General features: G+C 39.6%; 1 protein-coding gene across 1 annotated transcript; it reads left to right on the plus strand.

The window, feature by feature from the left end:
- Window positions 1-7314: 7314 nt before the first annotated feature.
- MRLN (myoregulin) lies at window positions 7315-22287 on the plus strand. The gene is made up of 3 exons (XM_050803093.1): window positions 7315-7427; window positions 20749-20852; window positions 22062-22287. The coding sequence occupies exon 3, from the start codon at window positions 22082-22084 to the stop codon at window positions 22220-22222; it is 141 nt and encodes a 46-aa protein (XP_050659050.1). The 5' UTR covers window positions 7315-7427; window positions 20749-20852; window positions 22062-22081; the 3' UTR covers window positions 22223-22287.
- Window positions 22288-26198: the final 3911 nt, after the last annotated feature.

The raw sequence follows: 26198 nt of genomic DNA on the forward strand, positions 1-26198 counted from the left end.
CAAGAAAATCACTTCTCAGCGTTCCATTTGCTATCTACTACTCCTCAGGGATTATTCAGGCCCCCTCCTTTCCCTACACATCAAGCTCAGGGATTTGCCCCCTCCCAGGACTGGCAAATTGACTTTACTTACATGCCTCAAGTCAGGAAACATGTCTGGGTAGACAGTTTCACTGGATGGGTAGAGGCCTTTCCCACTGGGTCTGAAAAGGCCACAGCGGTCATTTCTTCCCTTTTTTCAGAAATAATTGCTCAGTTTGGCCTTCCCACCTCTGTACAGTGCAATAATGGACCAGCCTTTATTAGTCAAAACACCCAAGCAGTTTCTCAGGCCCTTGGTATTCAGTGGCACCTGACCTTACTGTTTTAGCCTAGCCCTCATTTCTGCATGTGGTGGCTGCTGCTGCCCTAATACTTTTAGAGGCCCTCAACTGCCACTGTTAAGTCTCTCTTTAAGTGGATAGAAGATCTTCAGTGACAAAGTACACTCCAATACTTTCACCCTGATGAAGTCCTATTCTTTACTTTTATACTTACTCTTATTCTTGTTCCCGTTCTTATGCCACCCTCTACCTCTCCCCAGCTATCTCCACCACACTATCAATCTCACTCACTCTCTCCTAGCCATTTCTAATCCTTCTTTAACAAACAATTGCTGGCTTTGCATTTGTCTTTCCTCCAAATTCAACGAGGCCCTGACTCCTGCTGGAAAAAAAAAGGGGCGTGGGTGGACTCTGTATGTTTTTAAATGAAGAATGTTGTTTTTACCTAAATCAATCTGGCCGGTATATGACAACATAAAAAAACTCAAGGATAGAGTCCAAAAACTCGCCAACCAAGCAAATAATGATGCTGAACCCCCTTTGACACTCTGTAATTGGATGTTCTGGGTACTCCCAATTCTTAGTCCTTTAATAACTATTTGTCTCGTTCTTTTATTTGGACCTTGTGTCTTTCGTTTAGTTTCTCAATTCATACAAAACCGCATTCAGGCCATCACCAATAATTCTATATGACAAATGCTCCTTCTAACAACCCCACAATATCACCCCTTACCCCAAAATCCTTTTTCAGTTGAATCTCTCCCACTCTAGGTTCCCACGCCGCCCCTAATCCCGCTTGAAGCAGCCCTGAGAAACATCGCCCATTATCTCTCCATACAACCCCCCAAAATTTTCACCTTCCTAACACTACCCCTATTTTGTTTTATTTTTCTTAATAATATAAAATAATATTTTTTTTAATAATATATATTTCTTAATAATATAATGTCAGGCCTCTAAGCCCAAGCTAAGCCATCATATCCCCAGTAACCTGCACGTATACATCCAGTTGGCCTAAAGCAACTGAAGATCCACAGAAGTGAAAATAGTTTAACTGATGACATTCCACCATTGTGATTTGTTTCTACCCCACCCTAACTGATCAATGTTCTTTATAATCTCCCCCACCCTTAAGAAGTTTGTTTGTAATTCTCCCCACCCTTGAGAATGTACTTTATGTACCCCCTGCCCCCAAAACATGGCTCTTAACTCCACTGCCTATCCCAAAACCTGTAAGAACTCATGATAATCCCATCACCTTTGCTGACTCCTTTTTCGGACTCAGCCCGCCTGCACCCAGGTGAAATAAACAGCCATGTTGCTCACACAAAGCCTGTTTGGTGATCTCTTCACATGGACGGTGAAACAAATAATCTCAAAGAAGGATTATTCTTGGTCAGAAAATAAAGTTGATGTCATTAAATTCAACTTAATTATTTTAACATATGCGGCAAGAATGGTGATTTAACATATTGGTTCTTTAAAGTTTGCTTTGTGGAAGATTTCATAAGGACGTTCCAAATGCACCTTTAAAAACCTCTTGAGGCTTGACTCTTCTGAGAGAGCATTTAAAAAATAAACACAGGCCGGGCGCAGTGGCTCAAGCCTGTAATCCCAGCACTTTGGGAGGCCGAGACGGGCGGATCACGAGGTCAGGAGATCAAGACCATCCTGGCTAACATGGTGAAACCCCGTCTCTACTAAAAAATACAAAAAACTAGCCGGGCGAGGTGGTGGGCGCCTGTAGTCCCAGCTACTTGGGAGGCTGAGGCAGGAGAATGGCGTGAACCCGGGAGGCAGAGCTTGCAGTGAGCCGAGATCCGGCCACTGCACTCCAGCCTGGGCGACAGAGCAAGACTCCGTCTCAAAAAAATAAAAAAAAAAAAAAAATAAACACAAACCTCTTGAAGTTAAGAAGCCAAGGCAAGAATTCACCATCAGATTTCACCTACATTAATCATAGATTTGAGTAAATTCCTCTCTTCTCAAGGCCACGCAAATAGTCTAAGTTTCCCTGGCCCTCTAGAAGAAGAACTTCCTTATTCTTCGGTAAGGCTGAGAACCCCATAAGCCAACCCTGTAAAGTCAGCCTCAGTTCCTTAAGACTTACTGGCCATATATTGATTCATTTTCAGATAAGACATTCTGAACAAAGCCTTATTCAGAATAAGCTTTGTTGTATAACCAATGTTTCCAATTACATCCTCTTAATAAGGAGAACAGATTCTTATTGAACCTATGCAAATAACTATATTGCCTTGGAAATAAGAATATTCAATAAAAGTTTCTGAATTCGGGAGGAAACAGGAAGAAAAAGACAAATGTTTTGTTTTTATTAATCTACATATTTTGTAGATAATAGCTTAAAAGAAAAGAGAAAGTAGCCCTCATATCCAGATAATAGAATATTAAAATATTAGCAGCATTCCAAACAAAACTCAAATCATTCCTCATCGTTTTGCTCAGGCTTATTCTTGTTCTGTTCCATCTTGGGTTAGTAGCCTCATGAACCCGTTAGCTTCTTAATGAGAATGCAGGAAATCCTGGATGGTCCAATGGCATGGGCCCCAGGCTATTTAAGGAATACCATCATAAGCCTGTGCTTGTGAGTACTCAGCATAGTCCTTTCCCGTGGGGCTCTGAGATCCTCGTTTTTAATGTCAAAGCACTCTGGTTTGTAGCTGATTTGCGAGTGCTTTCCAGGAAGAATCAAAGCAAAACAACAACAAAAAACTATCTCTAGATGCCAAGAGACCAAAAATGACCGTGGTTAACTTATTAACGATAATTTTTCAAAAGTGAAAGATCTGATGAGTTCATTACAAAAATGATGCAATTGAGAAGGAAATTTGGTTGTTTCTGTGGCATTTAAAACAAAGCAGTGAATTTAAAATCAAAGTGACAATAAAAAAGTCTTAAAGAAAACATGGGAGATAATAGGATTGTAAAGAACCTTAATTCTTTCAAGAGTGAGAAGACTTTGTTCCTGTAAATTATCAAGGACATGAAAAACTGAACGTAAAGCACAGAAAATTATTCTGATAAAATAGAATCATCGCCCTTTAGGCAGATTTCTCAAAAGGTAAAGAAAAATCTTAACCTCTTAAGTACATAAATGATTCAAGAAAATTTTGTCATTTAACAGAGAAAAGCAGTTTTAATTTTGTATCAACATAATATTTGATATCAAGGCTCTTTTAAGACAATCTTATAAATAAAGCCACTAAACCTTAGCCAGTGTTGACTATGGCAAATAAAATCCCCTTTCTGTGCACCTTCTACAGGTTTCTACATCTATTCAGGTTTTGTGCTACCTATTCTTCCTCATTCTGGAACAGCCAGTCATTTTACTTTAGGACAAAACGATGCTCCTTTCCCTCAGCAAAAATACATCCTGAGAACCTGGCATACAAAGTTCTCTTCTCTGCAATTATTTTTCCTAGAGAATCTCACTCACAATATTAATCGTAACTTTTTAACTTCTATTTCACAGAGATAGCTATGAGGTAGATACACTACAATTGTGTAGCAAAGCTTATGAATATACGCTTTACAATGTTTGATAGCTTGTATGTCCTTATAGTACAATTTCTCAATGTGGCAAAATACATACAGCCTTAAAATGATGCTTAGTGATTAATATTTTAATACTTTATCTTATTAGAAATGATCTAGGTATTTAATGACTATCCATTAATTAACCTAAACTCGCATAAGTTTTAAGTTACTAAAAGATATTAGAGACTGTCTTCAAGCTGACATGCCACAAAACATAATTATTGTTGAAATGAAGTTGTCAGAATAATAATTTAATTTAGCCAAACACACATCTCCAGTTTTCATCATCTTAAACATCTAGGAAACATAATGCTAGTTTATTCAATCAGTAGAGCTGTCTAGGCTCAGGAAGAATAAGACCAAATAGAAGACAAATGTGTGCTTGCATTATGCTGAACTTGAATAACTCAGAAGACAGCTCTTTCCATCAAAAAATAAATATTAAAGTAGTTTTTTTTTTTTAAAAAGAGTTACCTAAATTTTTTGAATTTGAATTCCTAAAACATTTGCATTAAAGTATTAGAAGTTCAATTCTACCACCAACAGGGTGGCTTAAAACAACAGAAATTTATTGTGTCAGTTCTGGAGACTAGAAGACCAAGATTAAGGTGTCAGCAGGACCATGGTCCCTCTGAAGGCTCTGGGGAAGAGCCTTTCTTTGCCTCTTCCTTGCTTCTCTGGTGGTTGCCCACAGTCCTTGGTATTCCTTGGCTTGTGGACACATCACTCCAATATCTATTTCCTTTGTCACATGATGTCTCCCTATATGTCTGATTATGTCCCCATTTCCCGCTTGTCACAAGGACTCAGGTCATTGGATTAGGGCCCACCCTAATCCAGCATGATCTCATCTTGATTATATCGGCAAGGCCCTATTTCCACATAGGGTCACATTCACAGGTACAGAGGACTTGGGCTTGAAAATGTCTCTAGGGGATGCAATGCAACCCACAACACCTAATAAGTGGTGGGCCTGGTGTTCTGAACACTCATCAGTCAGCTGCACAGTCCCTGCCCCAGGGACCAGTAAAGATGACCCATTGGAAGTGTGGTAAGAAAATATTAGAATGTCTATTTATTTTTACATTTCTTCTTTTAAAAATTGTATTTGTATTTTATGATGTAAATGATATATTTATAATAGTATATGCATATGTTCTATAAACAAAAATACATGTATTCAGTGGATACTCAAATTTTTTTAATTGACCAGAGAATGGGAAAAAAAAGAAAGGCTCTATGCCTATTCCACTCCTTCTCTCCCATCTATTAAACTGAGCATCACTAGCATATCAGTTTCTCTTTTTCACAGTTGCCTCAGTAGAATAACATTCCACTATGTGAGGTCTGTAGGGAGGTGTCCACCCCATCCACCACAGCATTTAGCTGAAAAAGGTTTAGTTTGACAAAAGACCAGTTACTAGATCTGAGCCAGGGTGACAAGCAGCTGGAACCTGAAGAATGAAGCAGTTGGCTGGGTGCAGTGGCTCACGCCTGTAATTCCATCACATTGGGAGACACAGGCAGAAGGGTCACTTGAGTCCAGGATTGAAGACCAGGCAAGACCTCACCTCTACAGAAAATGAAAAAAAAAAAAAAAAAAATGTAGCTGGGTGCAGTGGCACATGCCTATGGTCCCAGCTACTCAAGAGGCCAAGGTGGGAGGATTGCTTAAACTCAGAAGTTCAAAGCTGCAGTGGGCTATGATCATGATACTGCACTTCAGTCTGGGTGACAGAAGGAGTCCTGTCTCTGTAAAAAAAAAAAAAAAAAAAAAAAAGAAGAAGAAGAGGCAATTTAACAATCTTTAGGTATTTCAATAACTTTTCTAATTGTCAGCTTTCTTTTTTAATTTTTGAGACACTGTTGCTTGCTCTGTTACCTAGGCTGGAGTGCCATGGCATGATCTTGGCTCACTGCAACCTCTATCTCCAGGGTTCAAGTGATCCTTCTACCTCAGCCTCCTGAGTAGCTGGGACTACAGACATGTGCCACCACACCTGGCTACTTTTCTTTTCTTTTCTTTTTTTTTTTTTTTGTAGATCCTGGGTTTCACCATGCTGCCCAGGCTGGTCTCAAACTTCGGAGCTCAAGCCATCTGCCTGCTTTGGCCTCCCGAAGTGCTGATATTACAGGCATGAGCCACCACTCCGAGCCACGTAATTGTCAGTTTCTTTTAATACTTCGGACAGAGCCAGGGTTTGATGTAATTAGGTCTAAAGACATACTGTTAATATTATAAACAATTTGATGTCATTTATGGGGGAGGAGGGGAGGCATAGAATTTGGAATGTTTTGAAATACAAGTTTCCGGCCGGGCGCGGTGGCTCAAGCCTGTAATCCCAGCACTTTGGGAGGCCGAGACGGGCGGATCACAAGGTCAGGAGATCGAGACCATCCTGGCTAACACGGTGAAACCCCGTCTCTACTAAAAAATACAAAAAACTAGCCGGGCGAGGGGGCGGGCGCCTGTAGTCCCAGCTACTCGGTAGGCTGAGGCAGGAGAATGGCGGGAACCCGGGAGGCGGAGCTTGCAGTGAGCTGAGATCCGGCCACAGCACTCCAGCCTGGGTGACAGAGCAAGACTCCGTCTCAAAAAAAAAAAAAAAAAAAGAAATATAAGTTTCCAACAGAGGAGAGCCACTGCAAACCAGAAGTAAGGTGATGATTACACCTCCATTCTTACCATGTGAATTCTACAGGTTTCTTTTTATGTATGATACAATCCCAAGATCCAGCCTCCAGCTGCCACATGCACCTATATGTTTCCAGGAATTGTTTTGGGATCTCTAAGGGAAGGCAGCTAATTTGCTCACAGGTAAAAAAAACTTTAAAAAGTTGATAATGTGCATTTCAAAATCCATTTCTTGATATATTTTTAAAATTGAGGAGTCAATGTAAACAAGGTAAAATGTATCAATTTAAAGATATTTACATGTCCATGGAAAAGAATTGTTCGGAAGAGCAAAGGATAGTATAATATTAAATGAGTCGTGGTGTTTTTTGACCTTCAGGATTTTTAAAAATGATTATCTTTAAGTTCTAGGGTACATGTGCACAACATGCAGATTTGTTACATAGGTATACATATGCCATGTTGGTGTGCTGCACCTATTAACTCATCATTTACATTAGGTATTTCTCCTAATGCTATCCCTCCCCCAGGCCCCCACCCTTTCGACAGACTCTGCTGTGTGATGTTCCCCGCTGACATTCAGGATATTTTATGGGTTGTTTAAATCTTCAAAAACTTGATATAAGGGCCTATTGATTGTGGAGGAACTGATCTCCTTCTCATGGGTTCTTCGAGCTCCTGTGTGGGCATAAGTATATCTTTGTTATAATTTACTCCACCTGTGCCTGTCAATTTCTTTCCACTTGCCTCCTCTCGTGACATTCTGGCTCATGTTTCTTCATAAAGCTCTAAGCCAGTTATTAATAACAGACCAGTGAGCCTCCTGATCCACTAAGACCATATGGTGTTTTTCATAAAAGAGAGAGATCATTCCCTTGACTTTGGACTTCGCTTGTATTGAACCCCTGAACAGTAAGTGGTTTTTTCTGTTTGTTTGTTTGCTTTTGTGTGTGTGTGTGTGTTTTTAATGTAGCATTTTAAGATGTTGATTTTGGAGGAAAGTTTAGTGTGACTCTTATGTGCTTCTGATGGAGGGAGATGTAATAGATTAAAATTCACTGAGATTCACAAAGCCTATTTCCTATCCCTGCAACATCTCTCCACTTTTTATAAGACTGATTACAAAGAGAGATCAATGAATTACATTTCTACTCCTCTCATTTTCTTTTGGTTAAATAAAGGCAGGAGGAGAAGCAAAGGATTAATGATATATAAATTACCTGACCAAGCTCTGTGGCTGCAGCTTCACCTCCTGTTTCCTTGTATTTTCTCTCCAAATAGAATTCCAGTGATTGCAAAGAGAATTTTCACATATGAAAAGTATACGTGGGGGACTTGGCGGGGAGGAGTAGTTGGACAAGAAACCTGGGCACTTTTGTTTTCTTCCCCCTTGTTCTAGGTTTGGATCAGAGAGGGCACCTGTCTTGTTCCATGGATTCATTGCTTCCTTGTTTTTTAGCCAAAGGCTTTGTCTTTGCAGCCTTCTTTATACTGGTTGCTTCTGAGAGTCCTTCAAAGTAGATCACTATGTTTTCTGTCTAGAAAAGGGGGACCCTGAAGCCCAGAAAGGCCAATGCCCTGCTTGGTTCTCTTGAGCAGGGCTGAAACCTGACACTCCAATCCTTCTTCAAGACCATAGACTAATATAGCTTTCTGCTTTGGTTACGTATGTTCAATTCTTGAACATGTGCACCAGGCTTCTAAATAAAATGCGTAAGGGAGGCATGACAGTGAATTAGAAGGAGGCAGATGTGGGCTTGTTGTTGAGCCCTGGCTTGGACCATGTACAAGCTGTGTGATCCTAAGAAAGTACTCAACCACTCTGAGCCTCAGTTTGCTCATTTGTAAAATGAGAATCATAGTCTCTTTTACAACGTGGTGGGGTTTACTCAATGTATGTAAGTAGCCAAGTATAGTGACAGTGACTGTTAATTTAACACATTTATAAATTCCTTCTTTGAGTTTTTCCTGAATTGTCCTAATTATCTCTCATTTGTTTCCAATTTAAATCCAGAGCCTCCAAATGTGGTTTTTGATGGGAAACATGAATTTAAACTGTAGAGGCAATATTCAACTTTTACTACTTTTAATAACTTCATTTTTAGAATAGTGTAAACCATGCAAATGCTGAGGACAGGTGGATTGGAGGATGGTATATTGTTAGCAATCAAGGTATTAAGTCTACAGCTAAGATCAACGATGATGAGAAACCTCCCAAAACAACTTCAAAATATAAACTATTATTTCCATAAACATATCTGTTCTATTATAATCAGCATTCTAACATTTTTCTTTTGCTCTGTCTTTCTGTGTTTCCAAAGGACTGGTTTCCACCCATGCCACATTAGATTCTGTGTGTCTGGATACGACCGAAAGAAGGGTCGTCTCAATACCTGCTTTCTAAAGTGTTGCCCTGTAACTCAGGAGATATGACTGGATTTTTGTTTTCCTCTACAAACTTTAATTGTGCAAATATGTATTTAATTCCTAGCATGTGCAAGACACCATGTGCTAACCAAAAACGGAGTCTATAAAACTCAGAATGGGCTTGCTCATGGTTCAGTCCTCCTCCTTAGGTATCACCTTTTTTTTTTTTTTTTTTTTTTGAGACAGAGTCTTACTTTGTCACCCAGGCTGGAGTGCAGTGACTTGATATCACCTCACTGCAACCTCCACCTCCTAGGCTCCAAGTGATCCTTCCACCTCAACCTCTCGAGTACCTGGGACTACAGGTGTGCACCAACATGCCAAGCTAATTTTTGTATATATATATTTTTAGTAGAGACAGGGTTTTGCCATGTTGCCCAGCGTGGTCTCAAACTCCTGGGCCTCCCAAAGTGCTGGAATTCTAAGTGTGAGCCACCACAGCTGGCCAAGTATCACCTTCTAAGTAATGACTTTGTGACGCATAGAAGAGCAACACCTTTTAAAGTCACACCTCATCTGCCGTATGGGGAAAAAAATATGTTATTAAGCACTTACTTTGTCCAAGCTCTGTGGAAAATGCTGGAGATATCATTTCTACTCTAAAGGTGGTTATAGTCATTTAAACTTGAAATTCTATTCTCCAGCCTAGCCATTTATTTTCAGCTAAACTTGACTCCAGAGAACAATCAGCTTGTCTCAGAAATCAAATCTGCACCTAAAAACATAAAAACATTGCCACCAGTGAATTTATACCAAGGAGTGTGTGTTGCAGGCCAAGTAGGCAGTTTAAAAGGTTCTGCCAAATGCCTTTGAGTACTCAAAAAAGTCCAGAGATTTCCCCACTCCCCTCCATTCACCAACTCCAAATGGGAATGACTCTTGTTTGGATATCTGAGTTCTGCAGGTCAAAAAACACAAACAAGTCCCCCTTAGTCCCATTTCTGCATCCTCACACCACTCAAAGGACAAGTGTCTGCTGGCACTGCTGTGTTGGGGCTCTCTGTGGAAACCTTACACAGCTGATACCCAGCCAGGGCTCCAGGCCTTTCATCTGGCTTTGTAAAAGTGCATCACAACTGTGATTCATGGAGAGGGCTGGAAAACCTGGCAGGGAGATGGTTGATAACATTTTGATTATTTCAATTCCAGAATATTTCGTAATGTTCAGTGCCCATAACTGAGTAAATTCATGTCATCTCAGGGGCAGTGTATGATCTGTTTAGGGCAAGAATATGGCAGTTAGAAACTGTAGCCTTCAGGAGTCCTGACAGTGGATGATTAAGAAGTCATATTTGTTCATATGTAGAAAAAATGTTCTTTTTAGGGCCAGGACATTTACTTCAAACATTTGAAGCATGGCCATCAAAGGCTTGGGAAAACCAAAACTGAACAGATGTTGACCTAAAAAGAAAGCAAGTGGGCCGGACGTGATGGCTCATGTCTGTAATCCCAGCACTTTGGGAGGCCGAGGCGGATGGAACACCTGAGGTCAGGAGTTCAAGACCAGCCTGTCCAACATGGTGAAACCCTGTCTCTACTAAAAATACAAAAATTAGCCGGTGTGTTGGTGGGCACCTGTAATCCCAGCTACTCAGAGGCTGAGGCAGGAGAATTACTTGAACCCGGGAGGTGAAGGTTGCAGTGAGCCAAGATTGCACCATTGCACTCCAGTCTGGGAAACAAGAGCAAAATTCCATCTCAAAAAAAAAAAAGAGAGAGACAGAGAGAGACAGAGAGGTGCCATTGAAGAGAAGAGAAGAGAAACACAGTGGCTCCTGACAGGTCTGTAACCTGCTTTCCCACCGGGGGCAGGTGGGTGATCAGATGGACCCTCAGGAGTGCTGCCATGCGAGCCAACACCCCGCTGCTCATGTGTCTGTGTGTCTGCCTCAACTTCTCTGGGCTTTCCATCTCTTAAAGGCTATTTGTTTCCTCTCATCTAACCGAGCCACTCCATCCCTCTTCATGGTTGGGCTGCAAGGAAGTGGCCGTTTTTCTGAATCTGCTGCTTCATTTAACTAGGCACTATTTATTGAGTGTCAGGCAGCATGCTGGGCTCTTGGCTTACTTTTTTTGTTTGCTTGTTTTGTTTTGTTTTTTTTTTTTGAGACCCAGGCTGGAGTTCAGTGGCATGATCTCGGCTCACTGCAACCTCTGCCTCCCAGGTGCAAGTGATTCTTGTGCCTCAGTCTCCCAAGTAGCTGGGACTACAGGCACGCACTACCATGCCAGGCTAATTATTGCATTTTTGGTAGAGACAGGGTTTTGCCATGTTGACCAGGCTGTTCTTGAACTCCTGACCTCAGGTAATCTGCCCGCCTTGGCTTCCCAAAATGCTGGGATTACAGGTGTGAGCCACCATGCCCGGCCTCTTGGCTCACTGCTATATTGCAGTGGCTAAGGCCATGGGCATTGGAACCAAACAAAATCTCCATAAAAATCCTTGGTCATTTCTTACTACATGGGTAACGTTGGACACCTATCTTAACCTCTCTGGGTTTCCATCTTTTTGAGTAAGAAAATAGTGGTAGGAATATTCCACCTCATAAAGTTTTATGAGATTAAAATCAAAGTGTGGCTCTGAGCTTCAGTTACGAATAAAGTCCTTTAGACCCCCCACAAGACAGATATTACTCTCTCTATTACTATTACCTACTCAGAGGTAGCATCTGAGGTTAGGTGCTTTGTCCAAGGCTGCAGAGTTAATACTGGTGAGAGCCAGGATCTCAAACTGGTTCCATCCGGTTCAGATCTTGCACTGTCTCCTCACTCCACCTTGCTGACCGACCATCTGTAACAAACATGTTTCTGTGTTCAGTCGAAGTCCACTTTGTCAAATTCTTTGCCTTGTGGCCCTGACCTGCCACATTTTCCACTTTTCACTTGTGATTTACTTTGCTGTGGACTCTGGTTACACATGCGCTGGAATCAAAGATGTTGGAGGATGATGAAGGCAGACTCTCCTCACGTAGCTGACTCTGGTGAAACGCAGAATCCAGTCCATCATAAATATCAGAAAATTGCTGAGGCAATTGTGGCACTAGCTTTGGAAAAAGTCACTGTGTGACCTCAGACAAGTCTCTGCACTTCTTTGGACCTCGTTTGTCAGATGAGAAGTTTACAAAAGCTCCAATATCTTCTCTATACCAACATTTCGTTAGTACTTCCCATCTTTCCCCATTGTTGTTTTTCTTAGCTGGAAAGAGAATAATTGCCTCGAAATCATGTCTTAATCAGGAAACAAGGTGCAAGAATAATGCCTGCCATCATTTAAACATAGTCATATGCATTATTTTATTCCTGCACAAGCTTTCTATGATACAAGGCTCATGTCATTGATAACTTAATTTCTCCGATATGTGTTAAATTTCTTTCTCATATAATTCATATAATTCAACTTTGGGCAGAATTGAGGGGGACTTTAATGAGCTCAGAAAATGCAGCTTGAACACAAATTTTAGCAGCTTACAGAACACAAAAAATTCATTGACCATTGCATATGCCCAAATTTCCCCAAATTACTTGAATTTGAGTTTAGTGAGGGCAAACCTCCAGTATGCTGCAGAAATGGTGGCCATCCCAACAGATCATCCCATTCTAAAACCCTCTAGATTTTGTGCCAAGTTTTTCTTGCCTTCCAGCAACTTGACTTGCTTCCCTAATTACAAGCAAAAAAAAACAAACAAACAAAAAGCAAAACAAAAGGAAAAGCATTAGTAAGACATAGTTCCCATATGATTTCTCGTTTCTAAAAGACAGTTGTCTTGAACATATACTTTGTGGGAAAGGGAGATGTTTTCCACAGGGAGACAAGTTGCGAGCACCCAACTTTGGGATTTTAGTTTTAAAATTATTTGCTGGGAAAAGTAGACTTATTACGTATGTTTTTCTTATTGTAATTGTCATTTGGACAAAGTGAACTTTCATTCTTCCCAGAAAGCTTCTGCTTTAAGTATAGTCAAGTCAGTATTTGTTGAGAACTAATTAGTGTCGGACACTGTGAGGCCCTGGAATCTAGGATGAATAAGGCCATCCCCTACCTTCTAGGAAAGCATCACTGACTATGGGGGTATTGCATGTAAACAACCATGATACAGTGTGGTCACTGGCAACATGTTGCGGACAAGTGGGAAATACATTCTGACTAAGGAAGTCAGATTGGATAACAGAGGAGGTGACATTGAATCTCAAAGAATGAATAGGAGTTTAACAGTTTTGCCTATTTAGGTGCTTAAAGAGAACTTGAGAAGAATGATTCATTCAAGAGCTACTATGTAACAGTAATATGCTAGACTGTAATTAATAGTAGACACTATCACTTACTAAATGTTTACTTTCTAGGCATGAGTGTTATCTCATTGAATCCTCAGGCTACCCCAAGAAGCAGGTACCATTATCCCCACTTTGTGGAAGTGCCAACTGAGGCACAGAGTTAATGTAACTTGCTTAAGGTGTCATGTACAGTGGCAGACCTGAGATTCAAACTCTGTCAGTCTGATTCTAGACCCATCTCTCAAACACCATGTCTTGGCAGCATTCTTATTATTTCTCAGCTTAGTTAATGTTAAGGAGATCAAGGGGAGAAACTTGTTAGCTGTAAGGTAACAAGCAGTTAAAAACAAATAACAATAAATATGAATACAGTAGATAGTAAAAGATAATAAAAATAAATAATAAAAACTGTACTTTTGGCCGGGCGCAGTGGCTCACGCCTGTAATCCCAGCACTTTGGGAGGCCAAGGCGGACAGATCACCTGAGGTTCGGAGTTCAAGACCAGCCTGATCAACATGGAGAAACCCCATCTCTATTAAATATACAAAAATTAGCCAGGCATGGTGGTGCATGCCTGTAATCCCAGCTACTCGGGAGGCTGAGGCAGGAGAATGGCTTGGATCCAGGAGGTGGAGGTTGCAGTGAGCCAACATCGTGCCATTGCACTCCAGCCTGGGCAACAAAAATGAAACTCTGTCTAAAAAAAAAAAAAAAGCTGTACTTTCAGCTAAATTTGTTGTTAAATAGTGAGCTCACAGTTGTGATCTGGGCAATGTCCCATTTACAAAGGACAGATTGTTTTGATGTGAATAAATTAGCAACTAACTGTTGTAAAGTGAATTCCCGCACATTTGGGGTTATCAGACCCAGAGGGGTAACTGTGAACCCTTCCATCCCATTGTTCCACAACCAGCTCACATATATAGAAAGGATCCAGGACTGAAGAAGGAGAGTGTCCATTAATAATTATGTGATGTTTCCATGCCAGTATAGTCAATTTCCATTATAATGTAGATAATTTCAATAGTAACTTTTCATTTGAAAACATGAATAAATCTGTATAGTTGAAAGAGCGTGGCGTCTGGAAGCTGAAGTACTGGATTAGTTTCTAAACTATGGCACAAAATACTCAGTGTCCTTCATCTCCCAGTTGTGCATAAGCAGTGCCCAGCACATAATAGACCCTCAATACATGGTGGTTATTATAATATTATTTACTTAAGTGGCCTATTAAGCAAAAGTGGACAGATTTCAACTGTGTCTCATTTTTCAACATGTATCTCTAGGGAACTTCTATCAATATTATCTTAACTGTTAGACATTGATTGAAACAAGGAGAAGGATTAGAAAATTTTTATCAAAAAAGAAAATATTTTTGAAGTGTGACTCATGTGTTTAAGACTATAAACTTGAATCCAATGAAAAGTGTTTTTCTTTTGAGTGAAAAAGAGACTTTGCGAAGTATATTCATTCTGTTCTTTGTCCTAACCAAAAATCTACACTTAATAAAGAGAAACGTTAGAGGTTAGGAGAAATTGAGAAAAGTGTGAAGTCTCAGAACTAGTAATACTTTTATATAATAGAGGGAGTTTTGTTGTTGTTGTTGTTTTGTTGTTGTTTTTGCCAGAGGACCAAGCCATTTAGAAAATACATTCTTCTTATGGCCCTGGAGTCAGAGTTGACTTCAAAGGCAAGGGCTTACAAACTGGTGGCAGAATGAAGAACAGAGAATACAAGGAAGTCCAGCTCCTAGAAACCAGAGGTTACTGCTACTCTCATTTGTCTAACTCTGTGGGATACCACTCCTCAACTATCTAATAAGAAATGAACAGGTCAATTCGAATTAGATACTGAAATCTTGGACCTGAATCTTGATAGAATCAAAGGAAGAAGTAAAGATTTATAAACTAGATGAGAGTATCCATTCTACTTTCAGTACAACATTCTATGAAATAATAAAGTGACTCCCAATGGCCTCTAGAAATGAGGAAAAGAAAGGCAGAGGCATTCACATGGGAGGGGAAATTATTTGTTGTCAGCTGAAGTTTCAACATAAAAAAAAAATTTGACCCAAAATAACCCCAGCTGTCATATCAGAAACGGGAGGTCATGTCATTTTAACTATGATGTTAAAACACTACGTTCAAGATAAGACCAAGGTCTTGAGATAAACACATTCAGTAAGTTGTAGCATAGTTTTTAAGGTGTCCTAACTTGTTTAAAATTTGTGTATATTTTTTGGTACATGTTTCTATCAGATAAAAAAACTAGGAAATATTTTATCCTGAAAATTACTGCTGTTAAATAGCTATTCTCTCCAACAAATGCCCCTTCCATCCTAAAGAAGAAACACTTACTACCATGATTCTAGCTGAGTGAAAACTAATGAGCAAAATGTAAATCCAAGCACCATGTGACGCATAATTTTAATCCACAGTAAAATCTGGGTGTGTTAGGAAACTTGTGATGAGACAAATTTGTGTCCTTCCAATTATCTAGATCTAGAAACAGATCAACATCAAGGGCAAAAAGCAAACAGGAACCCCTGGTTCCTGTTCCTCATGGTGGAAGAGATTTGCCTTGTTTATCATAGAAGTTACATACTTTCATTAAGATGTTTCATTGATAAATGTAATTTTCCTTTCATTCATATTTGTTATAATGATTGGTTTGACAAAAATAAAGTCAGTATAAATTACTTTGAAATATATCAGAGGGAAGAAGACTAGCAGTATTGAGACTACTTTCCTTAGTGTTCTGAAGTTATATAGGCAATATCGTTTTAAATGAATGAATGTAAGAAAAGGAAACAGCAAGCAGGGGTGGGCAGTGAGAAATGGAAACAGCCAAGGGAAACGATAATCACCCAAATTCCTTCCACCCAACTTCACAACTATGGCCACTAGTGACATTTGGATGTATTTCTCTCTGGTCTTTTATTTTGTTTAGTATATTAATTATGAAGTCTAACATACATACAGAAAAACACATGAAGGCCAGGTACAGTGGCTCATGTCTGTAATCCCACCACTTTGGGAGGCTGAGGCAGGAGGATCACTGGAGGCCAGGGGTTCAAGACCAGCCTGGAGAACATAGTGAGACCCTGTTTCTACAAAAATAAAAATAAACTACCTGGGTGTGGTGGCATGTGCCTGTGGTCCCAGCTACTCGTGAGACTGAGGTGGAAGGATTGCTTGAGTCCAGGAGTTCAAGGCTGAAATGAAATAGGATTGTACCACCACACTTCAAGCTAGGATACAGAGTGAGACTCTCTAAAGCAAGCAAGAAGGAAGGAAGGAAAGAAAGAAAGAAAAGGAAAGGAAGGGAAGGGAAGGGAAAGGAAGAAGGAAAGAGAGAGAAAGAGAAAGAAAAGAAAGAAAGAAAAAGAAAAAAGAAAGAAAGGAAGGAAGGAAGGAAGGAAATTACATGAAGCTTCTATGTACAGTTTAATAAATAGTTAAAAAGTGATTGCTAGTATAACCACCACCCAGGACAAGAAATGAAACATTGTTAGAATCTCTTGCCTATTTCCTTCCCCTATACTCCCTAAAGTCAGGCCTACTCTGATTTTGTGGTAGCAAATCTCTTTCTTTTCTTGATAAATTTACCACTTACATTACTATCAACCATATATATACCGCTAAACCATGCACTTTAACTCTATTTTTCTAGTTTATATAAATGTACTTACACTGTTGTCTTTTGTGCCTTGCTTTTTAAAATTCAGTGCTATCGTTGTTAGATTCACCTGTTTTTGTATTTTAAAATTCAATGTTATATTTGTAAGATTCATCATTGTTTTTGTCTATAGCTGTAGTTGAATTTTTATTATTGTATAATATTCCATTATATGACTGTCCACAATTTATCCTTGTTCTAATGGCATTTAAGTTGTTTCCATATTGAAGCTATTACGATGTTTGGATATGTGTCTTGGTAGGCAGATAGCCATGCATTCTGGTGGGGGATACACTTAGGAGTGTAATGGGTGGTCATGAGTATGAGTTATAATCATATTTAAACATTTTAATATCATCAAGGTGCAGTGGCTCCCCAGCACTTTGGGAAACTGAGGAGGTGAGGACCACCTGAGGCTAGCACTTTGAGGCTGCAGTGAGCTACAATCGCACTCCTGTTCTCCAGGATTGCTTGAGGTCAGGAGTTCGAGACTAGCCTGGGCAACATAGCAGGACTCTGTCTCTACAAAAAATTAAAAATTAGCCAGGCAAGGCGGTGCACACCTGTAGCCGTGGCTACTCAGGAGGCTGAGGAGGGAGGATTGAATGAGCCCAGGAGTTCAAGGTTACAGTGAGCTATGACCACACCACTACATTCCAGCCTGGGTAACAGAGCAAGCTCCTGTTTCAAGATAAGGAAATAGATTGGGTGTGGTGGCTCACCTCTGTAATCCCAGCACTTTGGGAGGTTGAGGCAGGTGGGTTGCTTGAGCTCAGGGCTTCAGTATCAGCCTGGGCAATGCGGCAAAACCCCATCTCCTTAAAAAATACAAAAAATTAGCTAGGCATGGTGGCACACACCTGTAGTCCCAGCTATGCAGGAGGCTGGGGTGGCAGCATTGTTTGAGCCTGGGGGGTCAAGCCTGTAGTGAGCCGTATTTGTGCCACTGCACTCCAGCCTAGGTGACAGAGTGAGATACTATCTCAAAAAAATTAAAAATAAAATAAAGAAGTAAATAAAAAATTAAAATAAAAAAGGTACAGTAAAAATGTGGTATAAAAGGTAAACAGTGGTACACCTGTATAGGGCATTTCCCATGAATGGAGCTTGCAGGACCAGAAGTTGCACTGGGTGAGTCACTGAGTGAACGGTGAGTGAATGTGAAGGCCTAGGATATTTCCGTACACTACTCTAGACTTTATGAACACTGTACACTTAGGCTACACTAAATTTATTTATCGTTTTTTTCTTTCATCAGTAACAAGTTAAGTTTCAGAATAAAGAAATAGGCTGGGAACGGTGGCTCACCTCTGTAATCTCAGCACTTTGGGAGGCTGAAGCAGATGGATCACCTGAGGGGAGGAGCTCAAGACCAGCCTAGCCAACATGGTGAAACACCGTCTTTACTAAAAATACAAAAATCAGCCAGATATGGTGGTGCATTCCTGTAATCTCAGCTACTCGGGAGGCTGAGGCAGGAGAATTTCATGAACCCAGGAGGCAGAGGTTGCAGTATGCTGAGATCGCACCATTGCACCCCAGCCTGGGTGACAAGAGCAGGCTCTGTCTCAAAAAAAAAAAAAAAAAAAAAAAAAAAAAGGAAAGAAAACAAAGAAAAAGAAAAAAAATTAAATTTTATATGCTGTAATTTTTTACTTCATAAACTTTTTAATTTTCTTAATGTTTTGACTCAATAACAATCCTTAGCTTAAAGCACAAACACATTGTAAGGCTGTACACAAATATTTTCTTTCTTTATATACTAATTCTATAAGCTTTTTCTATTAAAATTTTTAATTTTTTTTCTTATATGACACAAACACACACATTAGCCTAGGTCTGCACAGGGGCAGGATCATTAACATTACTGTCTTCCACGTCTGCATCTTGTCCCACTGGGAGGTCTTCAGGGACAATAGCATGCATGGAACTGTCATCTCCTATGATAATGATGGCCTTCTTCCGGAATACCTCAAGGAGCTACCTGGGGCTATTTTACAGTTAACTTTAAAATAAGTACAAGGAGTGCACTCTAAAATCATGATAAAAAGTATAGTATAGTTAATATATAAACTATTAATACAGTCATTTATTATCATTATCAAGTGTTATGTACCATACATCTTTGTATGTGCTGTGCTTTCACAGGACTGGCAGTGCCGTAGGTTTGTTTATAGCAGCATCATCACAAACACATGAGTAATGCATTGTGCTATGACATTATAACAACTATGACTTCACTAAGACATAGGAGTTTTACAACTCTTATATAATCTTGTTTTGTTTTTTGTTTTTTGTTTTGTTTTGTTTTGTTTTGTTTTGTTTTGTTTTGAGACAGAGTCTCACTCTGTCGCCCAGGCTGGAGTGCAGTGACACGATCTCAGCTCACTGCAACCTCCACCTCCTAGGTTCAAGCAATTCTCTGCCTCAGTCTCCCAAGTAGCTGGGATTACAGGTGCCCGCCACCATGCCCAGCTAATTTTTGTATTTTTAGTAGAGACAGGGTGTCACCATCTTGGCCAGGCTGGTCTTGAACTCCTGACCTTGTGATCCACCCACCTTGGCCTCCCAAAGTGCTGGGATTACAGGCATGAGCTACTGCGCCTGGCCAACTCTGTTATAATCTCACGGGGCTACTGCCAGTCCTTCATTGACTCAAGTCATTATGCAGTGTGTGACTGCACATGGTTAAAGGAGACAGCAATCAGATTTTATAGCCTTGTCTTTTGTAATAAATTCACTCCTCCATTTTCTAATTTGTTTGTAAAAATGATACAAAATATTAAAACATAATACAGTTGGCCCTCCAGGTCCATGGGTTCCATATCCATGGATTCAACCAACCACAGATCGAAAATATTTTGAAAAAACTGTGTGTCTCTATTGCATATATACAGACTTTTTTTGTTGTCATTGTTTTGTATACAATACAGCATAACAGCTATTTCCATAGCACTTATATTGTATTAGGTATTATAAGTAACTTATGGAGATGATTTACAGCTTATGGGAGGATATGTGTAGTTTATATGTAAATACTATACCACTTATATCAGGGACTTGAGCATGTATGGATTTTGGTATCCATGGTTACTGTATCTGTGGGGTATTCTAGAACCAATCGCCCATGGGTACTGAGGGATTACTGTACTTAAAAAATAGACCCACAATCTCATGAGTTACGGTCACTTACATACGAAGGTTTTTCTTGTTGTAATTGTTGTTTTGTCATGAAGATATTGAAGCCTTGGTTTCAAATAATTTTTAGGGAATTTTTTTTTTTTTTTTTTTTTTTGAGATGGAATCTCCCTCTGTCGCCCAGGCTGGAGCGCAGTGGCATGATCTTGGCTCACTGCAACCTCCGCCTCCCAGGTTCAAGCCATTCTCCTACCTCAGCCTCCTGAATAGCTGGGATTACAGGGGTGCTCCACCATACCCGGCTAATTTTTCTGTATTTTTAGTAGAGACAGGGTTTCACCATATTGGTCAGGCTGGTCTCGAACACCTGACCTTGTGATCTGGTGAGGCCTCAGCCTCCCAAAGTGCTGGGATTACAGGCATGAGCCACCGTGCCTGGCCAGGAATTATTTCTTTAAAAAGTGTGGTGAATGTTTGCCCTACCAGGAAAATCCTAGAATTTAGCTTAATCTTTCTGTCCAATGTTCAGTTTTAAGCTATACGATTCTGGGATAAACAGAAATTAAAGTGTCATATTTTCAAAAGTTCACTCTTAGACATCTCCTTCCGATCTAGTTTTGAAAATGATTTTAGAAGTTTTTCTGTGTAGGCTCCCTGCCCCTTCACTTCCTACACTACCTCACTGTCCAGTAAAACCTTTGCTATGCTTTGACACAGGAATCAAGGTTGCTAAGAGACCACCTGTGCTGAATGCACTTTGTTCTGGCAAGAGCAGAAAACTGAGAAGCCGTGTTACCTACCACTAGCTGGGATTAATTCAGGTAAGAAATGGGTCTCTACTCACTCACTCCTCCTTCCTCACCAATTGTCTATTCCCCTCCTCGCTTCTTATTTCAGTCTCTCTCTTACTCTTTTTGGAGAGAGTTGAAGGTACCCCTGGGAGCCACAGACTGAAGAAACACAAGCTGGAGTTTGAGGTTTCTGGAGGGAAGGAAAATCACTTTGCAAACCCATGTATTATTTTTGCTCCTTGTCGCTGAAACACAGGCAAAAAGAATTGTTGCATGCAGGGAAAATTCTAGGTGTTTCTTTTGCTAATGATTGTTGCATAATTTGGGGCAAGTAATTCCCTTCTCTAGGAATGGAGCAATTTATTACAGAAATTATGAAGATCGCTCAAAATGGGAGAAGACAACACCGGCAGAGGACTCATCTCTTTCCCCTTCCCTCTTTCTTATTCTCTTAAAAGTCTACCTCCCTTTTTTATTTTGGGGTGAAAATAGTAGATGAAGTATTTTCCTACCCAAATCTTGCCACATTTTTTGATATTGACGTTCATTTTAAATTGAGTATATATGGGGAACTTTGGTGTAAGGCTTTGAAAACTGCTTATTTGCCTTTGCATCCCCTTTAAAAGGGATTAAGAATGCTTCTAAATGCCCTGCCTAACAGACATTTGGTAAACTGTTCCAACGATGTGGAATGCAGACCACAAATTCCAGGTATTTTTAAAAACCTGTTTTATTAATACAGAAATGTGGAGGAAATTAAATGTTTGATGTCTTAGTAAGTGACCAAAACATGACAGACAGAATCTTGAGGAAAGAAAAACACCTTTTTTTTTTTTGATCACTACCTGCTTTCTTCCATGTCTTCAAATTCTTACTTCCTGGTAACATCAATACTACAAGTTAGAGGAATAGCAGCTTCACCAATGCCAATAAAAATGATTGAAATGACTGCAGATACTGCATAAATAAACTTACTACAGGTAACATGAAAAGGGAATGGCCACTCTGAAAGTTCCTTGAGTTGTTTGTTTTAGAAAGAAAGGTGATTTTGACAGAAAGTGGTCAAAATAAATGGGAGAAAAATATTTTATTTCATTGATTGGTTACAAATAGGTATGGAATATTCCCTGGAAGACTTACCCAGGTCACTATCTTTTTATAGTGGAAATATTAGATTGCGTTGAAAGAATCAGTATTATAAATGTGTTCATTGGAGGAAACTTTTCTCTTTTTTCCTAGGGAGCGGGAGTGTTCTGGATATGACTGGTAAAAACTGGATATTAATTTCTACTACTCCTCCCAAAAGTCTAGAAGATGAAATTGTGGGAAGACTTCTAAAAATTTTGTTTGTTATCTTTGTTGACTTAATGTCTATTATATATGTTGTGATAACTTCTTAGAAAGCTGACTTCCTTTCCATGTACATTTCAAATTGAATTACAGTGAATAAAAATGTGTATTTTAATATGTTGAGTGACTCACATTTTATGACATTGCCAATTTATTCTAGAAGCCAACAGGACACTGCAATACAAACAACATTGTGTATTGTTTAGTTCTTTATGGTTTATGAAACATTCACATATAGAGAAGTGAATTTTTTTCCCCAAAAACATCTATCCTACTGAGTCATGAAAGTTCTAGATTTTTGGTCAGGCATGGTGGCTTACACCTGTAATCCCAGCACTTTGAGAGGCCCAGCTAGGCAGATCCCTTGAGCGCAGAAGTTCGATACAGGCCTGAGCAACCTGAGGAAACCCCATCTCTACTAAAAATAAAAATTTTAAAAAGTCGACAGGCATGGTGGTGCATGCCTATAGTCCCAGATATTCACACTCCAGATGCTGAGGTGGAAGAATCACCTGAGTCCAGGAAGTCAAGGTTGCAGTGAGCTGTGATCACACCACTGCACTCCAGCCTGGGTGACAGAGTGAGGTCCAGTCTCAAAACAAAAACAAACAAACAAAATCTTCTGGATTTTTTAACATAGTCATTATTTGGTGTATTGACTAAAATTTATACGTGAGATTGTGAGTGAAGCTGATTTTTTAGGATGTGTACTTATGTGACATTTTATATAATTCTATTTTTACCACACCGAGTTTAACATTTCAGTAGCACAATCTTTACATATGCTGTGCCAATTTTCTTATACACATATTTCATCTGTTTGCAGGTGGATTATTTTTCTTAACCCTGGGCAATTGGATAAGTGAGAAATATTTCTATCAACAAAGACTTAGGAATGAAAATACTTAGAAGAGATTCTTTCAGGAAAACAGAACTTATAAGAAAGGAGAGAAGGCAGAGTGTAACCTATGTTGATTTCCTATTTGGGACTAAATGCTCTCTCTATGTCATTTAATGTAAGACTTACAATAATCCTAGGTGGCAGGTGCTTCTTGCCTCCATTTTACAGATGAAGAAACTGAATCTTGGAAGAATTGTGTCAGTTTGAGGCCAACACTAGGAAGTGTCTGGAAACAGATCTGGAGCCTTCACAATCTATAATATGCTGCCTCCATAGGTAAATAATAACTTTATAAGACAAGTGTAGTTACAAACCAATCTGTAGAGCTAAACTCTTTTTCTTACAGTAATTATTCAAGCCCCTCTTGCTGTATTTAATATTGCCTCTACTTTCTTATTCCATATTTTAAAATTTTTTTATCAAGAAGAAAGAGCAAGTTTACTTTTTTCTTACATCCCACTCGAAAATGTGTTCTCTTTCCCTGTTTTCTCCATGTCCACTTTATCTCACAGTATTAAAATATAACTATTGAACTTCTACTTTTTAAGCTTTTACAAAACAAATGCTCTCTGTCCTTTAGACTTTTTGAGTTTTTTCTTCGTACACACATACTCAACGAAATTCTGATTTCTTCTATGTGATAACTGTTTTCTTTGATGTGGTCCAATCATTAATGCAAGGTTTCATAAGAGAGCTAATTAAGTGTGAAAGGAATCTGGACCTTTGAGACATGTCCTTTAACCAGCTCTTTCTTAACCTGTCAGCAGTGTTGTATATTTAACCACAAACCAAATAGAGTCCAACTGAGTGTTAATTGAAAACGGTAGCAGAACGTCCTATTCTTCTACATTATATTATTAGACCCTACGTTTTGGGTATAAGGACCACCTCCTGTTGATGTGATGTGTTTCTCCCCAAACCCGTATATTTGAGATTCATTGGAACCCGTTATCAGGTTACTCCTATTTGCAGGCAGTTGTTTCTTTTCTCTGGGAGCTTCCAGGCAGTAGACAAGGTGATTTGAATCATCTATTCTGAAGCCAGACTGCCTGGGTCATTTCCTATAGTTTGACAACCCTACGTCTCAGCTTCCTTACTTATAAAATGAGAGCCTAGCTCATAGGGTTGTAGAGAAAATGAAATGAGGTAACTGATGCAAAGTGCTTAGTACAGTCCCTGGCATATGCGAAATACTTAACCTAAGATAGATTGCTGTCATTATTATTCTCAGGTGGGAGCAAAAGTGATGTGGCTTCCTTCAAACTTACACTACCCCTTACACTTAGAATGACCTCACATTAACCCGTCACATTGGCCCAAGGAGGTGATTGTGTTCCACTGGAACCTAGGCATAGTTCTGCTGGAGGTATAGATCTAAACTGGCTGACCTCGCAGGGCATCTTTTGTTTATGTTACTTTGGGAGCTGGAAATTACAACTAGGTATCATAATGTGACTTGAGACAAGGAAAGATACATGATAAATATCCTTTTTCAACAAGTAATAAGAGTCTTAATATGCAAGTGTTGTGGCTTTATAATTGGCAATAGATCATTCTTTTTCACTCTTCAAAAATATTCATTTGGTTCCTTTTTGCCAGACTGTGCTGGGCAGCCAGGCCAAGTTGTAAACAAAACACAGCTGCTGTTCTTATGGAGTTCAGAGCTTGGTGGGGAACATGAATGAATACCCAAATGGTGCAATTACAACTGGGGGAAGTATTGGGAAGGACATGCTTACGGTGTTATGAAGGATAGAGTGAGAGATGATTCAAGGACTACTAGCAGTGGCAACTTCTGGGAGCTTGTTAGGCATCCAGCATCCTAGTCTCCCTGAGACCTACTGAATTCAGAATCCACATTGTAACAAGATCCCCAGTATTCCATACACATCTTAGGGTTTGAGAAGCCCTGCGAAGCTCACGTGACTAAGTGTTCCTGCCATCTTGTTGCTCTGGCTATTGAGCTATGTGACAATTGGACAAGTTGCTTAATCTCTCTGGGTCTCATACTCCTCCTGCATTAAAATAAAGAGAGACACAAACAAAAATGGCACAAATACCGTATGCTTTGCATATCACATAGAAATATGTGAATGTCCAATGAACTGGGCTGAAACTGACATGAAAATGCATACCGGAAAGGAGTTATGTAAATCTAAGTCATTGTTATAAACATTAGGAAGACAAGAGTAGCTCTTCGAGGTAAGGAATCTGTGACTGCCTTTAGTAGAATTGGAAAAGGATTGTAACAATATCCATGGCAAATATGCATGTGTACAGTATGGATTGGGTAACATAGAATTTCCTCTGGTAGATTTCTGTGATGTTTCATAGAACTTAATGTCCACCTGTGCTGTTATAATTAACCCTCCAGCTGAAGTGAATGGTGTTTCTTAACTTGCCACTAATAAGAATGGCATACCTGAGCACAGATATCTCTGTGCTGTTAATTTCATAATCTCTTGGTGTTAATTCAAGTAGACTTGCATTCTTCCCAGTGCTATAGTCCCTTGAAGAAATTATTCTGAATTGACAAGAGAGGCCAGAAAATGCCTTCCAGAACCCCTTTTATTTATATGTCAGTATCTAGAATTAGAATGTACTGTGCTGTCTTTTGCATACATTATGAAACAATCTGTACTAACAAGTATATGAGGTATTTCCATTTCATAGATGAGGAAACGCAGGTTCAGAGAAATTAAGTAAAATGCCCAGGTTCATATAGGACATCCTAACTGTGGTGATGCAGCTAGAAAGTGAGAGAACCAAGACTCCCCAACTCAAAACCATCTGCCTCTAGAATCCTGCTGTTAAATGATTAAAACCATTCAGTTATTCTGCCTCATAACAAGTCAGAGAAGTTAATTACCTCATTGCTTCCTCATTTGGAAGACAAGAGGTTTGAACTGTAATGAGGCACCCCAATCCTAAACTCAAGGATTCAGTGAGAGAAAATGCAACCTGTTGCATCTGTCCTAAATGTGTCAGGAGACCATTTGCAAGGTCTCACTTTACAGATAACTGTTTTCTCTTCTCTAAGGTTTCAGTCTGTAATAAAATGGCATATGTATTCTCTAGTCATTAAGCTCTGTTGGGAACAGGACCCCCCAAATCTGGCCATAAAC

The sequence above is a fragment of the Macaca thibetana genome, chromosome 9, assembly GCF_024542745.1.
Source record: "Macaca thibetana thibetana isolate TM-01 chromosome 9, ASM2454274v1, whole genome shotgun sequence".
NCBI lineage: Eukaryota > Metazoa > Chordata > Mammalia > Primates > Cercopithecidae > Macaca > Macaca thibetana.